General features: G+C 39.5%; 1 protein-coding gene across 4 annotated transcripts in view; it reads right to left on the bottom strand.

The window, feature by feature from the left end:
- LOC121729910 (mediator of RNA polymerase II transcription subunit 12-like) overlaps nucleotides 1–20,345 on the bottom strand; it is a 39,228-nt gene that overhangs the window by 7,571 nt on the left and 11,312 nt on the right. The window contains exons 15-38 of one of the 4 annotated variants that reach the window (XM_042118612.1): nucleotides 18,656–18,792; nucleotides 17,779–17,915; nucleotides 17,472–17,551; nucleotides 16,854–17,057; nucleotides 16,635–16,747; nucleotides 16,003–16,185; nucleotides 15,422–15,566; nucleotides 14,948–15,137; nucleotides 14,734–14,825; nucleotides 14,536–14,644; nucleotides 13,669–13,868; nucleotides 13,029–13,199; nucleotides 12,568–12,708; nucleotides 12,155–12,275; nucleotides 11,694–11,732; nucleotides 6,658–6,846; nucleotides 6,347–6,434; nucleotides 5,581–5,744; nucleotides 5,005–5,128; nucleotides 3,384–3,493; nucleotides 2,904–3,042; nucleotides 2,416–2,657; nucleotides 374–581; nucleotides 44–124 (exon numbers count right to left, since the gene is read on the bottom strand). In XM_042118612.1, coding sequence (XP_041974546.1) covers nucleotides 44–124; nucleotides 374–581; nucleotides 2,416–2,657; nucleotides 2,904–3,042; nucleotides 3,384–3,493; nucleotides 5,005–5,128; nucleotides 5,581–5,744; nucleotides 6,347–6,434; nucleotides 6,658–6,846; nucleotides 11,694–11,732; nucleotides 12,155–12,275; nucleotides 12,568–12,708; nucleotides 13,029–13,199; nucleotides 13,669–13,868; nucleotides 14,536–14,644; nucleotides 14,734–14,825; nucleotides 14,948–15,137; nucleotides 15,422–15,566; nucleotides 16,003–16,185; nucleotides 16,635–16,747; nucleotides 16,854–17,057; nucleotides 17,472–17,551; nucleotides 17,779–17,915; nucleotides 18,656–18,792 — 3,407 coding nt within the window. The remainder of the gene's footprint in view (nucleotides 1–43; nucleotides 125–373; nucleotides 582–2,415; nucleotides 2,658–2,903; nucleotides 3,043–3,383; nucleotides 3,494–5,004; nucleotides 5,129–5,580; nucleotides 5,745–6,346; nucleotides 6,435–6,657; nucleotides 6,847–11,693; nucleotides 11,733–12,154; nucleotides 12,276–12,567; nucleotides 12,709–13,028; nucleotides 13,200–13,668; nucleotides 13,869–14,535; nucleotides 14,645–14,733; nucleotides 14,826–14,947; nucleotides 15,138–15,421; nucleotides 15,567–16,002; nucleotides 16,186–16,634; nucleotides 16,748–16,853; nucleotides 17,058–17,471; nucleotides 17,552–17,778; nucleotides 17,916–18,655; nucleotides 18,793–20,345) is intronic. The other 3 variants (XM_042118614.1, XM_042118613.1, XM_042118615.1) reach the window with 3 other exon arrangements.

The following is a 20,345-nucleotide window of genomic DNA, read 5'->3' as shown; positions in this document are numbered from 1 at the left end:
AATATAAACACGCTTTACAAAAAATTTTACCAAAAATGTTTACCTGTTTCTTGTCGCTGTCAAACTCTGTGATCTTGTTCCCCTTTTGGTCCACAATACATCCGAGCGGTTCGCACGCTATTACCTGTGCCAAAGAAAAATTGAGATTAACAAAATGGGACATACACATACTTCCAATATCGTCTATTTTCAATAATTATGAAAAGTTTTCCACGGAAACATATTTTTGAGATAAAGCGTAGACTATGACGTGTAATTCGGACTCCAAACTACCATGCTAAATTGATACGGACGTACGATTTTGCATGACAAAGTGACAAACATACAACATATACCCTTACATAGTGTGATTTGTATATTTGTATGTATTTACCTCAATAATCGTGTTCTTGGACAGCGGCAGCAGCTGTCGCACGGACTGCACGCTCGGGCCGTGCCGATCTCCGATCTCTTTCTTCAGCTTCTTCATGAGATTCTGGTAGTGCTTCCTGTTGTTGTCGTCCCCCCCCTCGGCTAGCGTCGAGTGTATCAGAGTGGCAAGCATGTCGATCAAAGTCGTGTACAAGTTGCTGTGACACAGACTATAATAAATTTATTGTAGACGAGCAGACCTCGGACCCGTCTACGCAGCGAGTCGTTTGTAGTCCGAGAGCCAGAGAATCTTTCTATAGTCTATTCGCGTTAAGGCGGTAAATGTCAAGAAATAACTCGTGCACGTAGGTAAGTAAATTATTCTACTCTATAATTTTAATATCATAACGGGTCAGTTTTTGTTTTGTATTTTTATATGCATTGCAGATTGAGTTTCTATAATTTTTTATTTCTACAATAGAAAATGTATTATTCTGTAACTAGAAAAAGCATTCATATCAAAAAGGCTAGTTTCTCTTAGTTTGAGTGATTATAGAGAATAACGTGAAGACGATTATTGCGTTAGTACCATTTTACTGACTTCTAACCCGAATAGGCTTGGGCGATTCTGGCTCACGAAGCATGCGCACGAATGAGTTACGAGTGAATGTTACGTGAGTACGTGATCTCGACTCGCTGTGTAGATTATTGAAACACACACCATGGAACAGAGTTGAGTTATGTTCGGGCCACACTATCGTCAAACGCCGTTAATTATCGCGTTGTTAGACGTTAGCCGTAGGTGTAGCCACAATTTAACGCGATAATTTTCAACGGCGTTTACAATGCCGTTTGCTGTTTGGCGATAGCTTTAGTGGCGGTACATCAAAGAGATTAACGAGACGATTAATGCGATGAAGCGGCCACACTACGTATCGTCACTGTGCGTTGAGAGCCCGACGGGATCACACGTGTTGGCTTCGATTTGTTTGCATTTAAATCGCACGTTTTTTTAATTTAAATACGTACTTTGGTTTCACTCTACTCTAGTTACTCCTAACGAGAAAGTAATTGTTTTTTTTTAGATTTCGCAAACCGAATTACTGAAACGAAATGCAAACACAAACATAAAAACATACATACATAGATTGTTCAGACGCTGATATACGAAAATTAGGCAGTTCTGGAATATTACACACATACGCGTCGAATTGATAACCTCCTTTTTTGAAGTCGGTAAAAAAGAAGACCCGAGCACAAAATCAACGCCGTTTTCAACGCCGTTGGGCATTAAACGTTGACCGTTCAAGTGTAGCCACCCACTTTAACGCGTTAAAATTATCGCAATAATTGTCGCGTTGTTAGGCATTGACGTTGGACGTTAGTGTGGCCCGAACATTAGAAGCGACGACACATGATGACCGAACTGGTATCTGAGTGAAAAAATTGTTAACCTTTTTTCATTTTTTTTTGACAGAGCATTGTTATTATGGCCACACCAAAATGGTAATTGGTAGATGGAGCAGGAATAACCCATGTTCAATTGAGCTTTATGTCTTACCAAGTAGTTTGTCACTTTTGTCCGAATTCCGGACAAGAATAACTTTAAAATTTTTACTTAGCAATAAAATTAATATTTTACATTAATCACAAGACGTTTATAATCACGACTTGTCTGCCAATAAATTGCAATTTAAATTTTACTTTTAATTTTCCAAAATTACGTTAGAGACCAATCACACATCGATTAGTAATAGGTGTCAAAGAAGTATAATACGAGTACACTACTTCACAATATATAACTCGACTTCTCTGCAACGTTTCTGAGATACACCAAATGTTTTTTTTTCGTTCCTTCCAACACCGCACTCAAATTGATATCAATATTATTATATGGTCGCTATTAAGCATTTGTGTTTTAGCCCACAGTAACATTATTGTTGAGTTATGAATGCAGTCTTATTCTAAATGATCTAAAGAACATGAATGCATTAATACCTCAATACGTATTTTTTTTTGAGATAATACACAAATGCTTAACAGCGTCCATCGATATTAACGTACCTATTATTATACGCGTCGATGACCTGATGAGCGAGCAGCTGCGTGAGTAGCACCGCCCAATCAGACGTCAACTGGTATGATCGTCTAATGGCGTCGAACATGCCGCCCGCGAGCGAGAACCGCAGGCGGAGCGCGCACGGCGCCGCCTCCTCCGCCCACTCCGCCCCGCCCCCGCGCTCGCCTTCTCGCGCGTGCGTTAGGTAATGCTGTAGTTGCGCGTGGATGGAGCTGAGCAGGCTCTCCTGTAGTGTAATTTGTTGTTGAAGAATTTAGTAGGCGTAAATAGGGATATAGGGTAAGTCAACAAATCAGTTGTATGATTTGATTTTTTTATTTATTATATTACAGGAAGTCCACGTTGTTGATATTGCAATTGTCATTTTTCACACATCACAATAATTTTTATACAAAAACGAACATTGCCCAGCACTAATAAATCTACCAAAGAACGTGATTTTCATAACGGTTTTACTTGAGCGCTAGCTCACCTTCTGATCATCCTGGTTTCTCAGACAAGTCAGCACTAGCGACAGAAGGGGCTCGTTAGCGAGCCTCACTGCGGCGCCGCACGAACAACCGCTCGGCGCGCTCATACCACGTTTGCCGCCTGCGCCGCCACCCACCGATCTACGTGCGAGGGAGATAGCATAAGTGTGTGGGTAGTAAACATGCTCTTTTAAAAACGTACGACTTACGAGTTAGTCAGCACGATCATAGCGGCTAACACACGATAAAAACATCACCTAGCATTGGTTAAGAAATTGGAGCGCAATACGCGGTCGGTCTTACTCAATGAGCTTTTTACTCAGTATGAGTTGTTGTGAAAACAACTTGATTACTTTACTTATAGGGTTCCTAGGTTTAAGTTTATACTTCAGGGTGGTGGGTGGTGGTATTATATCATAACTTCAGTTTTTTTGCTCGCAGTCTTTTACATTCACAGTATAAGAAAGGATTTCATAGCATACCCCTTGTAACTGGGGCTCTGATGGCTCTTGCAGTCGCGATGGGAGCCGCCGCCGCCGCTGTTGTTACTACATCCGCCGTTACACCCCGCACCCCAACCATTCTCTAAAATCTACAAACAGGAAACCGTCGTATAAACCTACTACATAATTTATATGACCTGTGTTGTCCAGGCTTACAAGCTTGAAGAGCTACGATAAAACAAACGTACTAACCTAATCCATACTAATATTATAAATGCGAAAGTATCTTTGTCTGTCTGTCTGTCTGTCTTGCTTTCACGCCAAAACTACTGAACCGATTGCAATGAAATTTTGTATACAGTTATTCTAGAGTCTGAGAAAGGACATAGGCTACATTTTGATGTGGGAAAATATCTTATTTCCATGAAAATATCGATGAAAATGAATTCGCATTGCGCGTGGCCAGCGCTCATCCCGGGGGTCCTGGGTTCGAGTCCCGCAGGCGGAACAAAAAGTTTTCAATGTTCCTGGGTCTTGGATGTGTATTAAAATAAAATTTCAAAAATCTTAAACATATTTTATGTATAATACTAGCTGTTGCCCGCGACTTCATCCGCGTGGACTTTAGTTTATAGCGCGCGGTGTCAACAAAATTTGTGTCAAATTTAAAAACTTTTTAAAACCCTGGTAAGTGGTACCCCTCTTAGGGCCGCGCTACACCGGAATGGCAGCGCTGAAAGTGCTCGCCTCGCCGCTGCCATTCCGGTGTAGCGCGGCCCTTATTAATCAAAACAGCTGTGCAGTGTGCACATAATCTATACTAATATTATAAATGCGAAAGTATCTCTGTCTGTCAGTCTCGCTTTCACGCCAAACGCCAAAACTACCGAACCGATTGTAATGAAATTTTGTATACAGATAAAATGAAAATGCGTAAATTTGTTCAAATTAAGTTAGTTCCAACTATTCATAATATATGGCGCCGTGCGTCTTCTACATCGCGCTGACGCTTGCTCAAAAGTCTTTCTATAAGACGTGGTATCATCTTACATTTAAGTTTCGATTTTTTTCGATTGTTATATTTATTCTACGGTATTAAATAACTCAGTACTTTATCTGTGCAGTGACGTAACCTTAAACCTATCAATGATAAATAGTTTATGGGTAAAGTTTTGTAATTGGGGGCTAAAAAAGCTTTAAAATTTGGCATAAAATATAAAGTTTAATATAAAAAATGAAATACTTATTGTGTGCACACTGGACAGCTGTATTGATTTAAGGGGTACCAGGGTTTTTTTATAAAAGCTTTTGACACCAATTTTGTTGACATCGCGCTTTATAAACTGAAGTCCACGCGGACGAAGTCGCGGGCAACAGCTAGTTACCTATATACATACAAATCGATACTACTGAAACTATTATCTTGTCTCTTGTCAAAGACAACGTGTGTGTTTTTTTACATAAGTATAAAACAACACACGTCATCCAAATGTTTTAATTAAAAAAAACAAGCAATTCAAAAAGCTTCATACAATTATACGCGATATCGGACCGATATGTCATAAAATCGTGACTTATAAAATTATCGGACCGATGTTTTGTCGGTACATATAAAATTAATAGTCCGATATCCTTACTACCTTACCTAACTAAAACCTACCTGTCCAGCCTGCTTGAGCACGCGTCCCTGCACGGCGGGCGGCAGCTTGGTGACCAGCGGCGCCACCAGCCACACAGACTCCGACCACTTGCTCGTGCTCACCACGCCGCGCTCCGTACCCATACTGAAAATAAACGAAGTAAATCATCATTTACAACTAAAAATCGTGACGATTCTGTCTCGAGACAATTATCCAGACACGACCATGAAATTTCACTTTTAACGTAGCCGGAAGTTTAGCTTATGCGATAGCTTTTAGACAGTAAAGCTGATCGCACATTTGTCCGCACCGTACCGTACCGCGTACGTACATTTTAGAATTAATTGTATGAAATGACGTCACGAAATGCGGCGTGTACGGTGCCGATGAACGTGTCGGAATATTGGGATGCGGCGCATGCAGCGCGTATGGCGCGTATGGTGCGGACAAATATGCGATCAACTTATGATCTAACACCTCTAGTCCAGAAATTGTGAACTGCGAAACAGCACTTTAAAACCGATTTACTATCTCATCCGCCACACGACAAAGCTTTATGTTGCATCTCGCTCTATTACAGTTTCGCATCATCGTACCGGTCGCGGTCGGGCGGCGGCGGCGCGGGCTGCTGGAAGACGTTTATGACGGCGCGCGCGACCGTGTCCAGCCACGCGCTCAGCTCCGCCGACCCCGGCGGGTACTGCAGGAACATCAGCTGCAGGTCCATCCACGACATGCGCAGCGACCACTGCTCCAGGTTCTGTAAGTATTATGGTTTTGTTACGTTAACTTAGGGAAAGACCGCACTAAGCGTACGCACGGCGACGCGTCCTAGATATAGTCACGGGCAACAAACTATGTCCAGACCGCAGACATAGATACATTTTATAGTAGACTACGTACAGTTATAGTCGATCTACATTCTTCATTCTAGACACTCGGATACAATGTCGGCGCATCCATCTTCGGTCGCCGGACCGAGTGCACCGGAGCGGTCAACATCGGGTGACGTCGGCTGCGCTCGCACCTCGCGGCTTGCGACGACCGCAGCGCGTCGCGTCCCCACCGATCTTCACTTTACCTTCAGAACTTGTTCGCGTCGTACACGGGCATTCTTTTGTATTGTAATTACGAATACCTATATTAATTTATACAGTCCACTGCTTTTGTCTCAATTCTCAATCTAATCAGGGCTAATCACATTCACAAAAGCGTCAAATTGTGTAACTTTTATCTTTGCATGTGTAGCTTTACTCTATTCGCTTAGCCTGTAGTATGCTTCACTTCAAATATTATAATGGAATATACACATCTATAAATAATTTTCAAAGTTCACTCACTCATATTACATAAAGTAATTACCTCTAGGAGTCGTGTTATCATGGTCTTTTGGTCGAGGTCGGGGTGTGTGTGGCTGGCCGAGTCCGGGTAGCATATCATGTGCAACAATCTGTAAAAAGAAAATAATAAAAATGAGGTTATAATATCTGCAAACAAGACCGTTAGCACTAATTATTTATTAATTTTAAAAATTTGCTTACAAATATAGTAATTGTGTAGGCAACATCAATTTTATCTCCTGAAAAATATCTTTCAGAAATGTCTGCAACACTCACCTTCAAGCAGACTGTTTACGCAACTTATTTCAATGATGATAAGGTTCAAAATTCTACCTTTGAGCCTGCCTCGGAGACAGCGCCGAGTCCAGCAGCATATCCTGCTGGTACAGTTCCTCGGGGTTCTGCAGACACTTCTGCAGCACCCACTCCTCGGAGCAAATCTCCGCGGCCACCCGCCGGGCCAGCGAGGACAAGGATTGGTGCGATGAGTCCAGCAAGGTCGAACCGACCCCGCCGCTACCCCTACAGAGTTCGTTAAATTGAAGGATGATGATAAGACTGAAGGAAAATGTGACTTTGATAAATAGTTTACGTTGCTTTTACAGCGTAAAGGTGCCTCTTCACAATGGACTATGTTGGCCCCCTACAAGCCATCGCTATTGTGTAGACGGGATAATGGCGAACGATTTCCAGGCGTGGTACGCAATGGCGTGGCCTGCAGTGGGCCATTGTGTACTGGCTACTTTAAAAATCTGCTGCGCGAACAACACTGTGAAGTTAGAATATTATAGTGGTCTACCAAAGGCTGACCTTTATTATGTTGTTTTATGTTTACATCAATTGAATTGTAATAAATTAACAAATGATTAGATTTTTTAAATACTTATTGAAACAGTAACGCTATATATTATATTAATTGAGGAATTGAGGAAGATTTAATCCTACTTAAATTACATTACATAAACATTGAACATGTATATGACATAAAATTAGAACATTGATAACACATAACCAAGTGGTTGATGATTCCCACACATGTAACACATCTTTATGAAAGTTAATAATGTACAGGGTAAAATTATCTCATGTCTGATTGCTTGTTCCATCGCACAATCATTGTAAGGACCTTCGATTATATACCAACCTTCAATAGGTTGGCGACCAGACATTTTTAACTATAGTCCAGTCACGGAACATATAGAATTTCATCCACTGGCCTACTACCGCAATAACTAATTCACAGATAGAATAATAATTTTATAGAAGGATCCTTTTTAACAAAAATTGTTTACCCAATGGGTAGCAAAAACAACGTTACTCTCTGACTTGGAAGAAAATTGATAGACAAGGACAATAACACAAAGATAATTTTTAAAATCCATTGTTTAACTTATTTTAGTAGACACAAGAATATCACAAATATTTGGACAACACAACCATTTAGACCCCTTTGATAAAATAATACAAAAGGTGATGAAAACGAAGTGGGAGACAGAAAGCAGGTGATTGTTTTGACCACGGAGCTCATACAAAGAGGAGCTGGCCTAAGCAACTGTGCACTGTGATTTTCAACTAGGTCCTGACGTCATCATTGTGGGCGGGGCTTAAGTCAGTACACTTTCAGCATTTGTCAGGTGCACACGTAACGAGACTCCCAATAAATTGGTGTTTTCTGCGTATTTAACAAGGAAAGGATGAAGTATTGTGTTTTACAATGTCGAAAACACTCAGACAGACGTTCTGATAATATAAATACCATCACATTTCATTTGGAAATAATTTTAAATGTAATTTAAATATAAAAATTCTAGAACATTTCAGCTTTCAGCGTTAATTATACTACTTGACACTAGGTGGCCAAACCTTTGAAAGATAATACAGACGTAAATGCGCATAATTTTGCATACTTTTATTACAATAATCATACTGGAATACTGAAAACCGTTATACACTTAGTCTTAAACACATTTAATAGCTAAAACCGTGATTATATAGCTTTTATTTTTTTATTACTTATAAACCGCCATCTGTCGTCACCTATGATAACTATTTGAAACGTAAAAAATATCCAGGGCCGTAGTACGTCCCATAATATTCAAGACAAAACGACATCTAGTGTAAGATAGTTGAACTACGTAGTAACATCAACATCGACCTAAGCTAGTAGTTTTGCTTTTAGCCGATAGATGAAATATTGAGAAGTGGGCGGAGATTGACACCCCCTCACCCCGCAAATTGTCACGCGTCGTTTCATAAGGAAACTTGATTACAACACCTCCTCTTAGTATTAGCTCCGTGGTTTTGACCCAGTATCCCGAAGCGCATAGTTTCATGAAGATTTTGACAATGGATCCGTTATATAATGACGTAGGTAATATAATAAGAAATATTCATACCAAGTTCATATAGTGCTTACTATTTAAAAGGCTTGGGAGACTTAGCATATTTGCAGCTTCTTTTTATTTTGCTGTTGTATAAATACTTTTTTTAGAACATGAAACATCTTATAACCTTAAATTTTGCAGTTAATAGGGTCCAGTTAGAAAAAGAGAGAGACATTTGAGCTACTTATCTCTTTTACTTGCGTATGAACTTAAAACAGATTTATGTTTCTATAGGTGTAAGGTTTTTTTTTTAATCTTTATTTAAATAAAGGGCTTTTGCCATACATGGCATGCCAGCCCCATCGTATCTTATAGGTATGATTAACAATAATTAATTAAATATCCTATACAAACACGAGATAGCCAAGTTTTTGGGTGCATGGAAACAACTAAGCGTTCAACAACAGTCTTATAAAAAATTCTCCCTATGCCGCGACCAGACTTTAAAACTGTGGGCCGTTCATAAAGCAGGATATTGAAATGATAAATTATGTACTATCAGAGAAGTTGATTCCTAGGCAGATGGCGGACCTAAGTAATTTGGTCACGTTACGTCAAACCCAGCCGACCGATCACAGCTAACATTGAATTGACATAAGCCGACCAGATGACGTTGGTCCGTCATCTGCTTAGGAATCAATTTTCTCGATGGTACTTACAACGAAAAAGTTCTAGAAAATTCCCTCGTCATATAGGGCGGGTACTATACAAAGAAGATGATGCATGGTTGAAAATGTTTTTGAAAATTAGTCACCAGATTATGTACATGATTTATGTGAGTGGCAAAGCTCTTAAATGCCATTATATTAGTGACAAATTATAGAGTCAGTACACAAATGACTTTATTTTGGTAAATTTTTGGGTTATAAGCTACGAATAATAAAAACTAAGGACGAATAACTCCGTCAAAAAAGTGCACCAGAAGGCTACAAAATGTGACCCGAATACATATGCATATTTATGCATGTGTTTGGTACACATTTTTCGTGTAGGTATATATACTCGAGTGACATTCAACCAGGTTGACATGACAATTATTGCCAAACTCATTTTACAATTTGTTTACATAGGTTTGTTTACTTACGTTTTACGTAGCTTTTTACAATATTTTTGTTGTTAAAATGTATAAATGCCCTATAAAATCGTGTAGAAGTCATACAGATACGACTTTTAATACAGGAATAACCTTTCTTTTGTAAGTGAATTGTTTAAGATTATGCTTAAATTTCTTGTATTTTTGTCGATCCAAAAAAGATGGTTTATTTAAGTTAGCTAGGGTATTTGCGTAAAATTAAGCTGGTCTCTTTGTGTTTGTCTTATTAAATTTACATGTTATTCTAAAAGTGCAATAATCAAAAAAAAAATATATACTTAATTACAAAATTTTTACAAAGTCGCCATGGACAGTGTTATGCAAGATGTAATTATTTAATCATAAACGAAATTTTAGGGTCTGGCTGACATTATACTAAATGCGTTATAAGATGATATGAGTATCTCATATTCCTTGCTACGGATTTACAACAAAACAATAAAACATAATGTAATAAATTACGTTAAATCGACAAAAACAAATATTTCCTTTATTATTGTAAATGAAAAAATAAAAAACTGCTAACTGTTATTAAAATATTATATTAATTGTGAGTTATAAGTAAAACATTTACGTAAGATTTTTATTTCAGTTCTATAATAATTTAGCACATAGATTTTTGTAATCTGAAAATGTCTTCTCTAGGTGCTCGGACAGTTTTATATTCGCCCGAGGTTTGTTCATAATTATTACATGTATATTATTATTAACTTACTGTACCGTAATTCAAAGCCAAATAATGAGAGTGGCCTGATGGGTTAAAAATTAAAATAAGGTTAACCTTTCTTTATGGAATTTGGTTACATCACTATGCATCTTTAAGCTATAATTAGTAATTAAAAACTTAACATAACTAAAAGTTAAGTACTAAAAGCAAAAATTGTATAAAATGCCAGGCAGGCGTTTGTTTTTATTTTGGTAAAATATTATCTTTTCTTCTTTAGTAACAAAATAATGATTGTAGACTGACTCTTACTTACTGACTACTTACTGAGTCTTACTGTATCTTATAATGTGAAAATATATTATGTGTGTTTTCAATTACTTATAAGTTTAATTCAGTTATCTTATCTTTCTTCCACCAGGCGATATCAGACAGCTCTCATTATTTGGCTTTGAATTACGGTACAGTAAGTTAATAACAGCGTTTTACCCTGCAATAAAACGCTTATTAACTACTAATACTTACCTAATTCAAAGCCAACTTTAAATCCTGCCTGGAATTTTCAACGCAATGGGTCCAAATCCGTTGTGCTGCTAAAAGCTCAACTCTGCCACCTGGTGGAAAAACTTAGAACTAAACGTCAACCAATAGGGAGGCAGAAAGCGGGTGACGTAGGAGGATATAGAAGTCGTTTAGGTACTATTTCCGCCACACATACGAAAAATAGTGTTGCCACTCTCATTATTTGGCTTTGAATTAGGTAAGTATAGTTAATAAGCGTTTTATTGCAGGGTAAAACGCTGTTATTATCGATGTCTTAAGTATCAGAGGGAAATGTTTGATTTTAAAATAATAATTATGTGCTCGTTTCTTCCGTGATAGTAGTGCTTGGTGTATACTGCATAATACTATCCGCTTTTGACAATTATTGTTTCATAACTATGACAATGACAATAACCGCGCAGGCTGTCGTCCGGCGCGCAATATTATGATACGTTACCTGGGATACGACCTTGGCGAAAATCTGAATTGTCATATTTTAGTGTTCGAAAAGGAGCCAAATTTAAAACGGTTGAAGTATGGGAGTTACGTTCCCTTAGTTTTTATTATTCGTAGGTTATAAGTCATTTTTGCACTGACAGGAGGTAGGGCGGTGAGATGACAAACACATCGGTGATTCTATGGAGGTATGTGGATGTGCATAACTCATAAAATCAAAATAACAAACCTAGGAGTTCTATGGCCCCCACTCTCAGTATCTACCATCCTATGAATAAAACAATATTTTGTAAATATAAACAATATCAATAATGTTGGTATATCAAAAAGAATTTTTACGTAGAAAATAATTGAGTATTTTTCTTCATTTAGCACTTCAAATTTACAATTGATGTTATCGCATACACGACGATTTTAAACACCTGTAAATTATGTTTTTAGGCCTACTGTCATTTTGAAGCCAAAAAACAGTTGGTCATTGCAACACGCTCAGCATTGGAGCTATAAAAGAGTTTCTTTCAACGGCAATGACGAAGTGACAGATTGACTAAGGAAATCTGTCAGTTTGTCTTTAAAATCTGTCAGTGTGTCTTTTGCATTTCTATAACTGCAGCCACAATAAGTCTGTTGATATATAACTATTTTAAAATCTAAAACATATTTGAAATTCTACATTCTCCATCAACTTACGTTATAAGATCTAACTGTGAGTCGCTGGGCGCGGTGTCGCTTGTGCCCAATATGTGTGACAGTTCGCTCGACTTCTTGCCCATAGGCTTGCCTCCGTCGCGGGCAGTTAGTTCGCCGATAACTGTTAAAAAGAGGTAAATTAATCTATTAAGTACCAATTACTAACATTTATATATGGAGGAAGTTAGTAACATTGAATACCTATTCGATGCGTTTTATGTTGGATAAATTACATCAAAAGCCTATAAGTATCCAACCAATCATACAATTATCATCCCCACATTTACTTAAAAAAAACACCTTTGTTTGTGCTTGTCTCAAAACTTTAGATCAAAATGGATATACGGACAATTTGGATCTTTTTATAAACGGGATATATATTCTCTATAATGTCAATGTCCCGGTATACTCACTGAGCATGGCCTTGAGCGTGGCGAGCACGGCGCCGATGCCGATGTTCTTGTGGGCGGCGGCGAGCAGGTGGCGGTCGCACGACAGCCGCACGCCCGCGCACGCGCCGCCCGGGCCCGGCGACGTAGACACGCTGTATAAACCTGACCGGATGTGGCAAATAATGTTAAATGTACCTCGTCATACGATACTAGTTACTGTTGTTACTGGTTTACTAAGTTTGAATTCGAAAAGGATAGTGTAACAATTTTATGACACGTGAGTCGCAGAATTTTTTTGTTTTCATACACATACACAGCTCAGCAAATTACCCTCGTGTGAACCATCTCTGACTTTCTTATAAAACTGAGTTCAGTATAAAAAATCTACTTATTAAAAATTACGCTCGATTGGCTTCAACTAGAGCCAACCTCCCTTTAGAAGTCGGTTAAAAAATCGTTACGACATATCGAAGTTACAATACCTGGTTGCGGTGTATCGACAGTCTTGAACAGTCGCAGCAGCAGATGGCAGGAGAGGCGCGCGCCGGCCTCGGGCGAGGGGGCGTTGGGTGTGGCCCCGCCCCCGCACGCCTTCACAAGAGACGGTAAAGCCGCGTGACGCACGAAGTCCTCCAGAGAGAAGCAGTGCCGGGCTGGACATAGGCAGTAAAAACTATCGGTCTTACTACAAAAGATTTAAACATCTGTTGAAAATAATTCAGTACATAATGGTGTCAAAACAACTGTTTAATAGATGTTTAGATCTTTTGTGGTAAGACCGTACATTTTTATAGCTGTTGTAAAAAGTGTGATATTATTTTTGGATTCAATTTGGTCTACATGTAAAAAAAGCACAGTGTTAGCGGCTATGGGATAGGGCAAGGTTCGACTTTCATATTGCTTTTTGGTGCATATTCTTAAAGTCCGTGGTTTATAGTGTCGTCTGTCAGTGATATAAGTATATACAATATCAAGTTTCTTCTCGACCAGATTTAAAACTGTACTTCAAATATTGAAGCCTAAAGAAAGCGGCTGAAGGTATACATATCTAAACTGCGTGCGTTGCGTGATTCAACAGCACTGCCAATCATATATCCTATGTCTGGTAGGCTCTGTACGTACCGACTAGTATACACGTGAAGACGGCGAGCGCGTCGTGCGCGGCGGCGTCGTGCAGGTCCCGGTGCAGCAGCAGGTCGGGGTAGAGCGGGGAGAAAGGGGCGTGTGCGCCGCACAGCGCCACCAGCGCGCCCAGCCACTCCGCCGCCAGCGCGCTGCACCACGCCGTCATCTCCGCGCACGCCACGCCCAGCTCGTTCACTCTTTAACAAATATGGTAATTTCACGTACAGTCATTTTGATTGTCAACTGCGTCGCTACAACGCCCATATAACTTATTTTATGGCGTGTGTCCAAATATAGAACTAACGCTGCCATATAGACGTGTCACTTGAGAATGTTGATGTTAACTTGAATAGGGATGATGACAAGGTCAAAGATTAGTGAATTTTGTTAATAAAATAAAGAAATCACGGTAAAAAATAAGTGTTCCCAAAATTTCAGCTTGATAACATTTGTATTTTTTTTTGTTATGCGCCTTCAAAGTTAGATATTCAAGTCGAATTTTTTTCAATTAAATTTCTTAATATTTGTATACAATTCGATAACTTATCCAATTATAAGCAACTTTTGTTAGGAAACCACTTTCATAAACGCAATATTTAATATACCTGTCAAACAAAGTTGTCTCCCGATGCGTACAAACTACGAAAGACTAACGTCATACTTTCGTAGCACTTTGCATGGAGCGTTTCGGGTAGGTCTTTTTATGAGATATTTGAATTGTCATATCTTGGTGAATTTTAAGCTATCAGAGTCATTCTTTCAACGATGTTTCTATTTTTTAAGTGTCTTTCAATTACCGATAAGAAAAAAAAAAAGTCATCATGCCTATTAGGGGCTTGCATAGACAAAATTGAATAAACTTACCTGTCGTTGTCAACTTCCCGACATACTGCCAACATAGCAGAGCAAACAAAGCTATACCGATTTGCCGGTGATTCCGCTACCTGACGAGCCCATGCGATCTCTATTTTACCTGCGTAAAGAAATTAAACATATTGTCAATGTATTGTAAAATAAGAATTATACAAAATAATATTAAACATGAGGTATCAGGTAGGTTACCTTTCCGAGGATTCGTGAAAAATTCACTTAGAAATTGAGGATTGTATGTATAGTTCGATGGCGTTGGTTGTAGAGGCGCATATAGTGCTTGCCTGAAACAAAAGACAATCTTTAAGCAAACCAGAAACCAGACAAAATCATATACATAAAATTCATTAATACTTGATCATTAGTTTGACCAGACTCGACTAGGCATTATCAACCTTATACTCACTTTATTTTAGGGTACGCATTGGCGAAGGTGTCGGCGTGCGGCGCGTGGAACAGATGCGCGGCGGCCTTGTACAGGTCGTGTAGGTGGGCGAGCACGCAACGTTCCGCCGAGCTGCAGTCGCCAGGGTTGACTACGCACTTGACTAGGCGACAGAGCTGCTCGAACGCTGTCGACGTTTGTTCTACGCACACTGACAACAAACATTCGACGATTATTATTTTAAATGTAAATAGATCTTACATGCCTTATTTAATGTAAAATTGTAAATATAGTTGACTGAAATGGAGAATAACATTAAGTTATAACAATAGAACAGGACAGAAATTGATGCTCGTGTCAAGACAATGTTGATATGAACAAACATTTTTATAAAAAAAAAAACTGTCGCAATAGTGTTATTTTTTAAGCTCAACACTGTATTTTAAACGTAATTTGAAACTTATAGATAACACAATATTTTACATAACAACTTACACAACAAACACGAGTGATATCGCCGCAGTGCGCCGACCGTGTACAGCGCGAGTGCCGACGTGTACGCTCGCGGCGCCGCAAGCCCGCTGCTGGGCGCGCCGCGAGTTATCAACGCCGCCTCCACTTCGGATAACTCTTTGAGTATCTGTTAAAATATAAGTGATTACACAATGAATAACATAACGGATTAATTTTTGTATTATTATACTAAAACAGCAATAAATTATTTAGCCACTTACTAATAGGAGAGTCTATGGGCCTGTTTTACTAGATCCTGATAAGAGCCGGATAGGCTATCCACAACTTATCTGACAGACAGAATATGGAGTATCTGTCAGATAAGTTGTGGATAGTCTATCCGGAACTTATCAGGAAGTGTTGAAACAGAATATATTCAATGTCTACTGTCTTTCATGTAATGTCAGTAATATGCCAAACAAAATTAAGCAGTTCTTGTGTTTATTCGCTGTGTAAATATTTTTATTATTGATCGGGTAAGTCTTTTTAAAAATAAGAGAAACTTGTTTTTTACAAATATAATTTATATTCAATTTTTAAACTTAACAATACTCTTATCTTACCTGTATGCAAGTCTCTATGAGTCCATTAACATTGAGCGCTATTTCGAGTAGGTCAAGCGCGAACGCGACATGGTCAGGCTGGGGGAGGTACGTGGTCGCGCCCGCCGCGTACGCCGCGAGCGCCTCGCACACGGCCGCGCCCACCGCCCATGACACCGCTCCTTGTTCGTACATCGACATCGCCTGCGAAACGATCACATTATTTATCACTAGATGACGCCCGCAACTCCGTTGCACCAAAATTCGTTTATCGCTCAGGAACCGCGCATTTTTCCGGTATAAAAACTATCCTATGTCCCTTCTCGGGACCCAAAGTATTTTCATGCCAAATTTCAAAATCGGTTCAGCGGTTTGAGCGTGAAGAGGTAACAGACAAACAGACGGACAGACAGACAGAAAGACTTTCGCATAGTTTATAGTATTAGTATGGAAGTAGGGATCTTGATTTTTAAAAGTGTACAGAATACTTTTTATTTGTTATTTATTTAAATATCATGCCTACTCATTTTGTTTAAATATTTCTAACATAAAGGACGAAAGAGACAGCATGATTCTTAGTAAGTTGTTTCTAAAACTGGCAATAAAGAAGTCAATAGAGTTTAATAAGTGTGTTACATAGTAAATGAACTCACATGAAACTTTTGTGTCACCGCTTCAAAATTGAATTCGCTCCGAGAGTGTTTCTTGATCTTCCCACCCTCCGCCACGTCGATAGAAAACTTCTTGGAGAATAGCTTGCATATTTCTGCAAAGAAAAATCAATAAAATAACATAAATTAAAACCGCGTTTTTGGATTACTCGCCATCGTCAATATTTTTAGTATGTTCACAAAACAAGTATGACGTCATACCTTTGATCATCTTCTTGACAGCGTGTTTGGCTTCATCTCTCTGTCGGCCGACGCCGTACAGCAGGATGTGTCGCTGGTTGGCGTCGTGGGGGGCGTGGTCGGGCTCAGCGGGAGGGAGGGGGAAGTGCAGCGTGTAGTGGTAGTGGCGGGAAGTGGAGCGCGGCGCAGATGTGGTGCCGCCCGCGCTGCTTGATGACCGTACGCCTGGATAAAGTATACCGTGACTATAACTGATGTATTTATAACTAGATATTCCCCCAGAGTAGAAAAAACTCATGCCTGTTTTCACCAACCGCGGTCTCCTAACGCTAAGTATTCCCTAGCGATCTTTGCGGGTCAAATATCACTTGAAACAAAAACACATTTAAAAAAAAGGAATGTTTTGCAAAAGTTCTTACGCCCTAAGGACGAACGTGACACACAAAAATTCGTGAAATCTTGAAGGATATGTAACTATGTACCCTTAATGGCCGCTAGGGGACCACTTAGCGTTAGGAGGCGGTTGGTGAAAACAAGCATTAGTGTTGTTTCTACTAATTTCTTTTAGAAGTAGTAACCATGCACTTTTTTCTTTTCTTTCCCTAAGACTCAAAGAATCTGCATAATTTAAAACTTTACCTGGCACTGACATAGGTCCCATTCCCATTGACTGCATACTCGTAATGCTCATTCCACTGGTCATCATGGGAGAAGCAACACTGTAAATAAATCATATAGAATTAGTAAGTATAATATGCATATGAATTGTACACTTCAAACCGTCCAACAGTGAGCGGGACAACGATGACGAATTTAAACAGAAAACGCTGCCGATCACGTCAGATTTAAAAAGAAAAGTACATAAATAAAAATTGGTTCATCTCCTTCGATGTAACTTTTTTTCCGTCAAGAATTTAAAAATTGTTTTTTTTTTAAAACGTTCTACCTATGCGATGATTCCCCTGGGTCTTTGGGGCTGTCGGGCGCGTCCATGGAGTTCTGCTGGTCCTCCTTGATGTGCTGCAGCAGCTTGTCCAGGTCATCGTCTATTTTCGAGTCGTCCAGATCCATGCGAACGTTCTCCTAAACACAGTTATTACTATACATAAACAGATTTTGACTCTACACTTTAACACTATCATGCACTGTTAATGACATTTTTTTAACAAGAGGCAAAATAATCCAAAACAATAATAAGAATAATAAGAATGTTTATTAAAGTTAAAAAATTTAAATTATAGTAATAAAGCTGCAAATACATTATTATACGTGGGAGAGGCATGCTTCGGCATGAATGGGCCGGTTCGACCGAAGTAATACCACGTTCTCACAGAAAACTGGCGTGAAACAGCGCTTGCGCTGTGCTTCGCAGAGTGAGTTTACCGGAGGCCCAACCCCCTACCCTACCCTATTCCTTTCCCTTCCCGTCCCTACCCTCCCCTATTACCATATTCCCTCTTAAAAGGCCGGCAACGCACCTGCAGCTCTTCTGATGCTGCGAGTGTCCATGGGCGACGGAAATTGCTTTCCATCACGTGACCCGTTTGCTCCCTTATTTCATTAAAAAAATCAGTTTATTGGGACGTGTCTTCCCTGATTCTCGTCGGACGTCCGACAACTATTAAGCTTATGTGACCAATGTGGTTAGCGTTAGGTTTTTTTATATCTTAAGTTTAATTATTATTAATAATAAGATTTTGAAATAAATCTTTTTGAATTTCAATGAAGAGTTTTAAAAAGAAAGTTTTTTAAAACTCTTCATTGAACAAAAGTTAAGTTATTGCGAAATATCTCTGAATGCGGTATGGGTGTGTACTGTGTACCTCCATCTTGGGTTTGAGATCTATGCCAGCGAATATATCATCGTCCATGTTGTGTCCGGCCGGCGCGCTGGACGCAGGCTGCGCGACCGTATGCGCCGTCGACGTCGGCGTCGGCTCCGTAGGTGATATTAGGTCACCTGGGGGTTTTAAATTGTTTTAAACCACGCTTACAAAGAAGCTGGTATTATGTGTTTGTAAATATACATATATTAAGATGTCCATATCCTGATTTACATTGGTAATAATATCGTTCATCAATACATCATCCTTTCTATCAGAAAAACTAAAGGAAGACATACCACCTTGAGACGGCAAAGCCGGCTTTGCTCTTTTTAACCGAGACGCAGATATCATCTCCGAGTGACACATCATACCTTTCCCACCCAGGGTATTATCTCGAGCACTCCTTTCTACCCAAAGCTGGAGTGTGTGTGTATATCAGAGATGATATCAGCTCTCGCCGCCTCAGCAATCTTTAGGGTCATGGACCTGTCAAACTTATAGCTCCGCATAGATTGCGACGACCACCCTCGCGTCTATGCGTGCCTATATAGGTCCCATAGTGGTGACCCCGGGACGGACCGACTCTTGGAGCACCTGCAAGTTGCTTCAGATTTTGTGCAGCGGCAGATCCCATCCGCAGAGATCATAATACTTGGCGACTTTAATGCCCACCACGCCGACTGGCTCAATTCCAGTAAAACTGATCATGCGGGGAGATCTCTCTGCAACTTTGCCCTTGCGAACGACTTGACACAACTGGTTACTACGCCTACGCGAATCCGAGATGTGGATGGTCAGAATCCTTCCTTGTTGGACCTCCTGCTGACTTCAAATCCCGACGGCTACCAAATAGCCGTAACCGCACCACTTGGTTCATGGGATCATTGCCTTTTAGGAGTTCTGTGCCACTTACAACGGTGTTAAGACAGCGTGCTGTTAAATACCGTCGTGTGCGGCACTACAAGTCAGCAGACTGGGATGGTTCGATTTCGTCCCTGGTTTGGTTCATCCCTCAAAAAAGCTTCTCGCCGGAAGCAGGAGGATTACCAATCCTGGGTCAACGCAGTGTCTGCTCGGGATTTAAATACCATCACATATAAAAAAAAACCCCGCCAAACAACTTTAAAAAGAAATGAAATAATATTTACTGCCTTTAAGTTCAAATAATTTCTAACTTGTCTAAAGTAATATTTTAGTCCATAATTGTTGTCACGGTGTGTCGGGGGACCGCCAAGTAAACTACAAACTACAACCGCCAAGACGCTGATTATCTCGATTCGGTTCGCTGTGAACTGATCCTTAAACTATAATGTTATGCGAAATCAAACATCTACATTAGCGGTCCCTCGACACACCTTGACAACAATTATGGACTAAAATATTACTTTAGACAAGTTAGAAATTATTTGAACTTAAAGGCAGTAAATATTATTTCATTTCTTTTTAAAGTTGTTTGGCGGGGTTTTTTTTAAATTTCTTAATTTAATTTTATTTCATACTTTTTAAACTTGTGTTGGTTATAGTGCAGAATAATCATATTCTCATGATTACCATCTACCAATGTTCTATTCAATGAGGCCGTTAATATGAGCCCAAACATGAAACCTCCACTTTGGGTTCATACGAAGCTCTGTTCCTAGGTATAGAATCCAGGTGATGCTGCAGCAGCAGCATGTAAATATTTACT

This window comes from Aricia agestis, chromosome 8 (genome assembly GCF_905147365.1).
Source record: "Aricia agestis chromosome 8, ilAriAges1.1, whole genome shotgun sequence".
NCBI lineage: Eukaryota > Metazoa > Arthropoda > Insecta > Lepidoptera > Lycaenidae > Aricia > Aricia agestis.
Note: the sequence above shows the minus strand (reverse complement) of the source record. Positions and strands in the feature narration are given on the sequence as shown.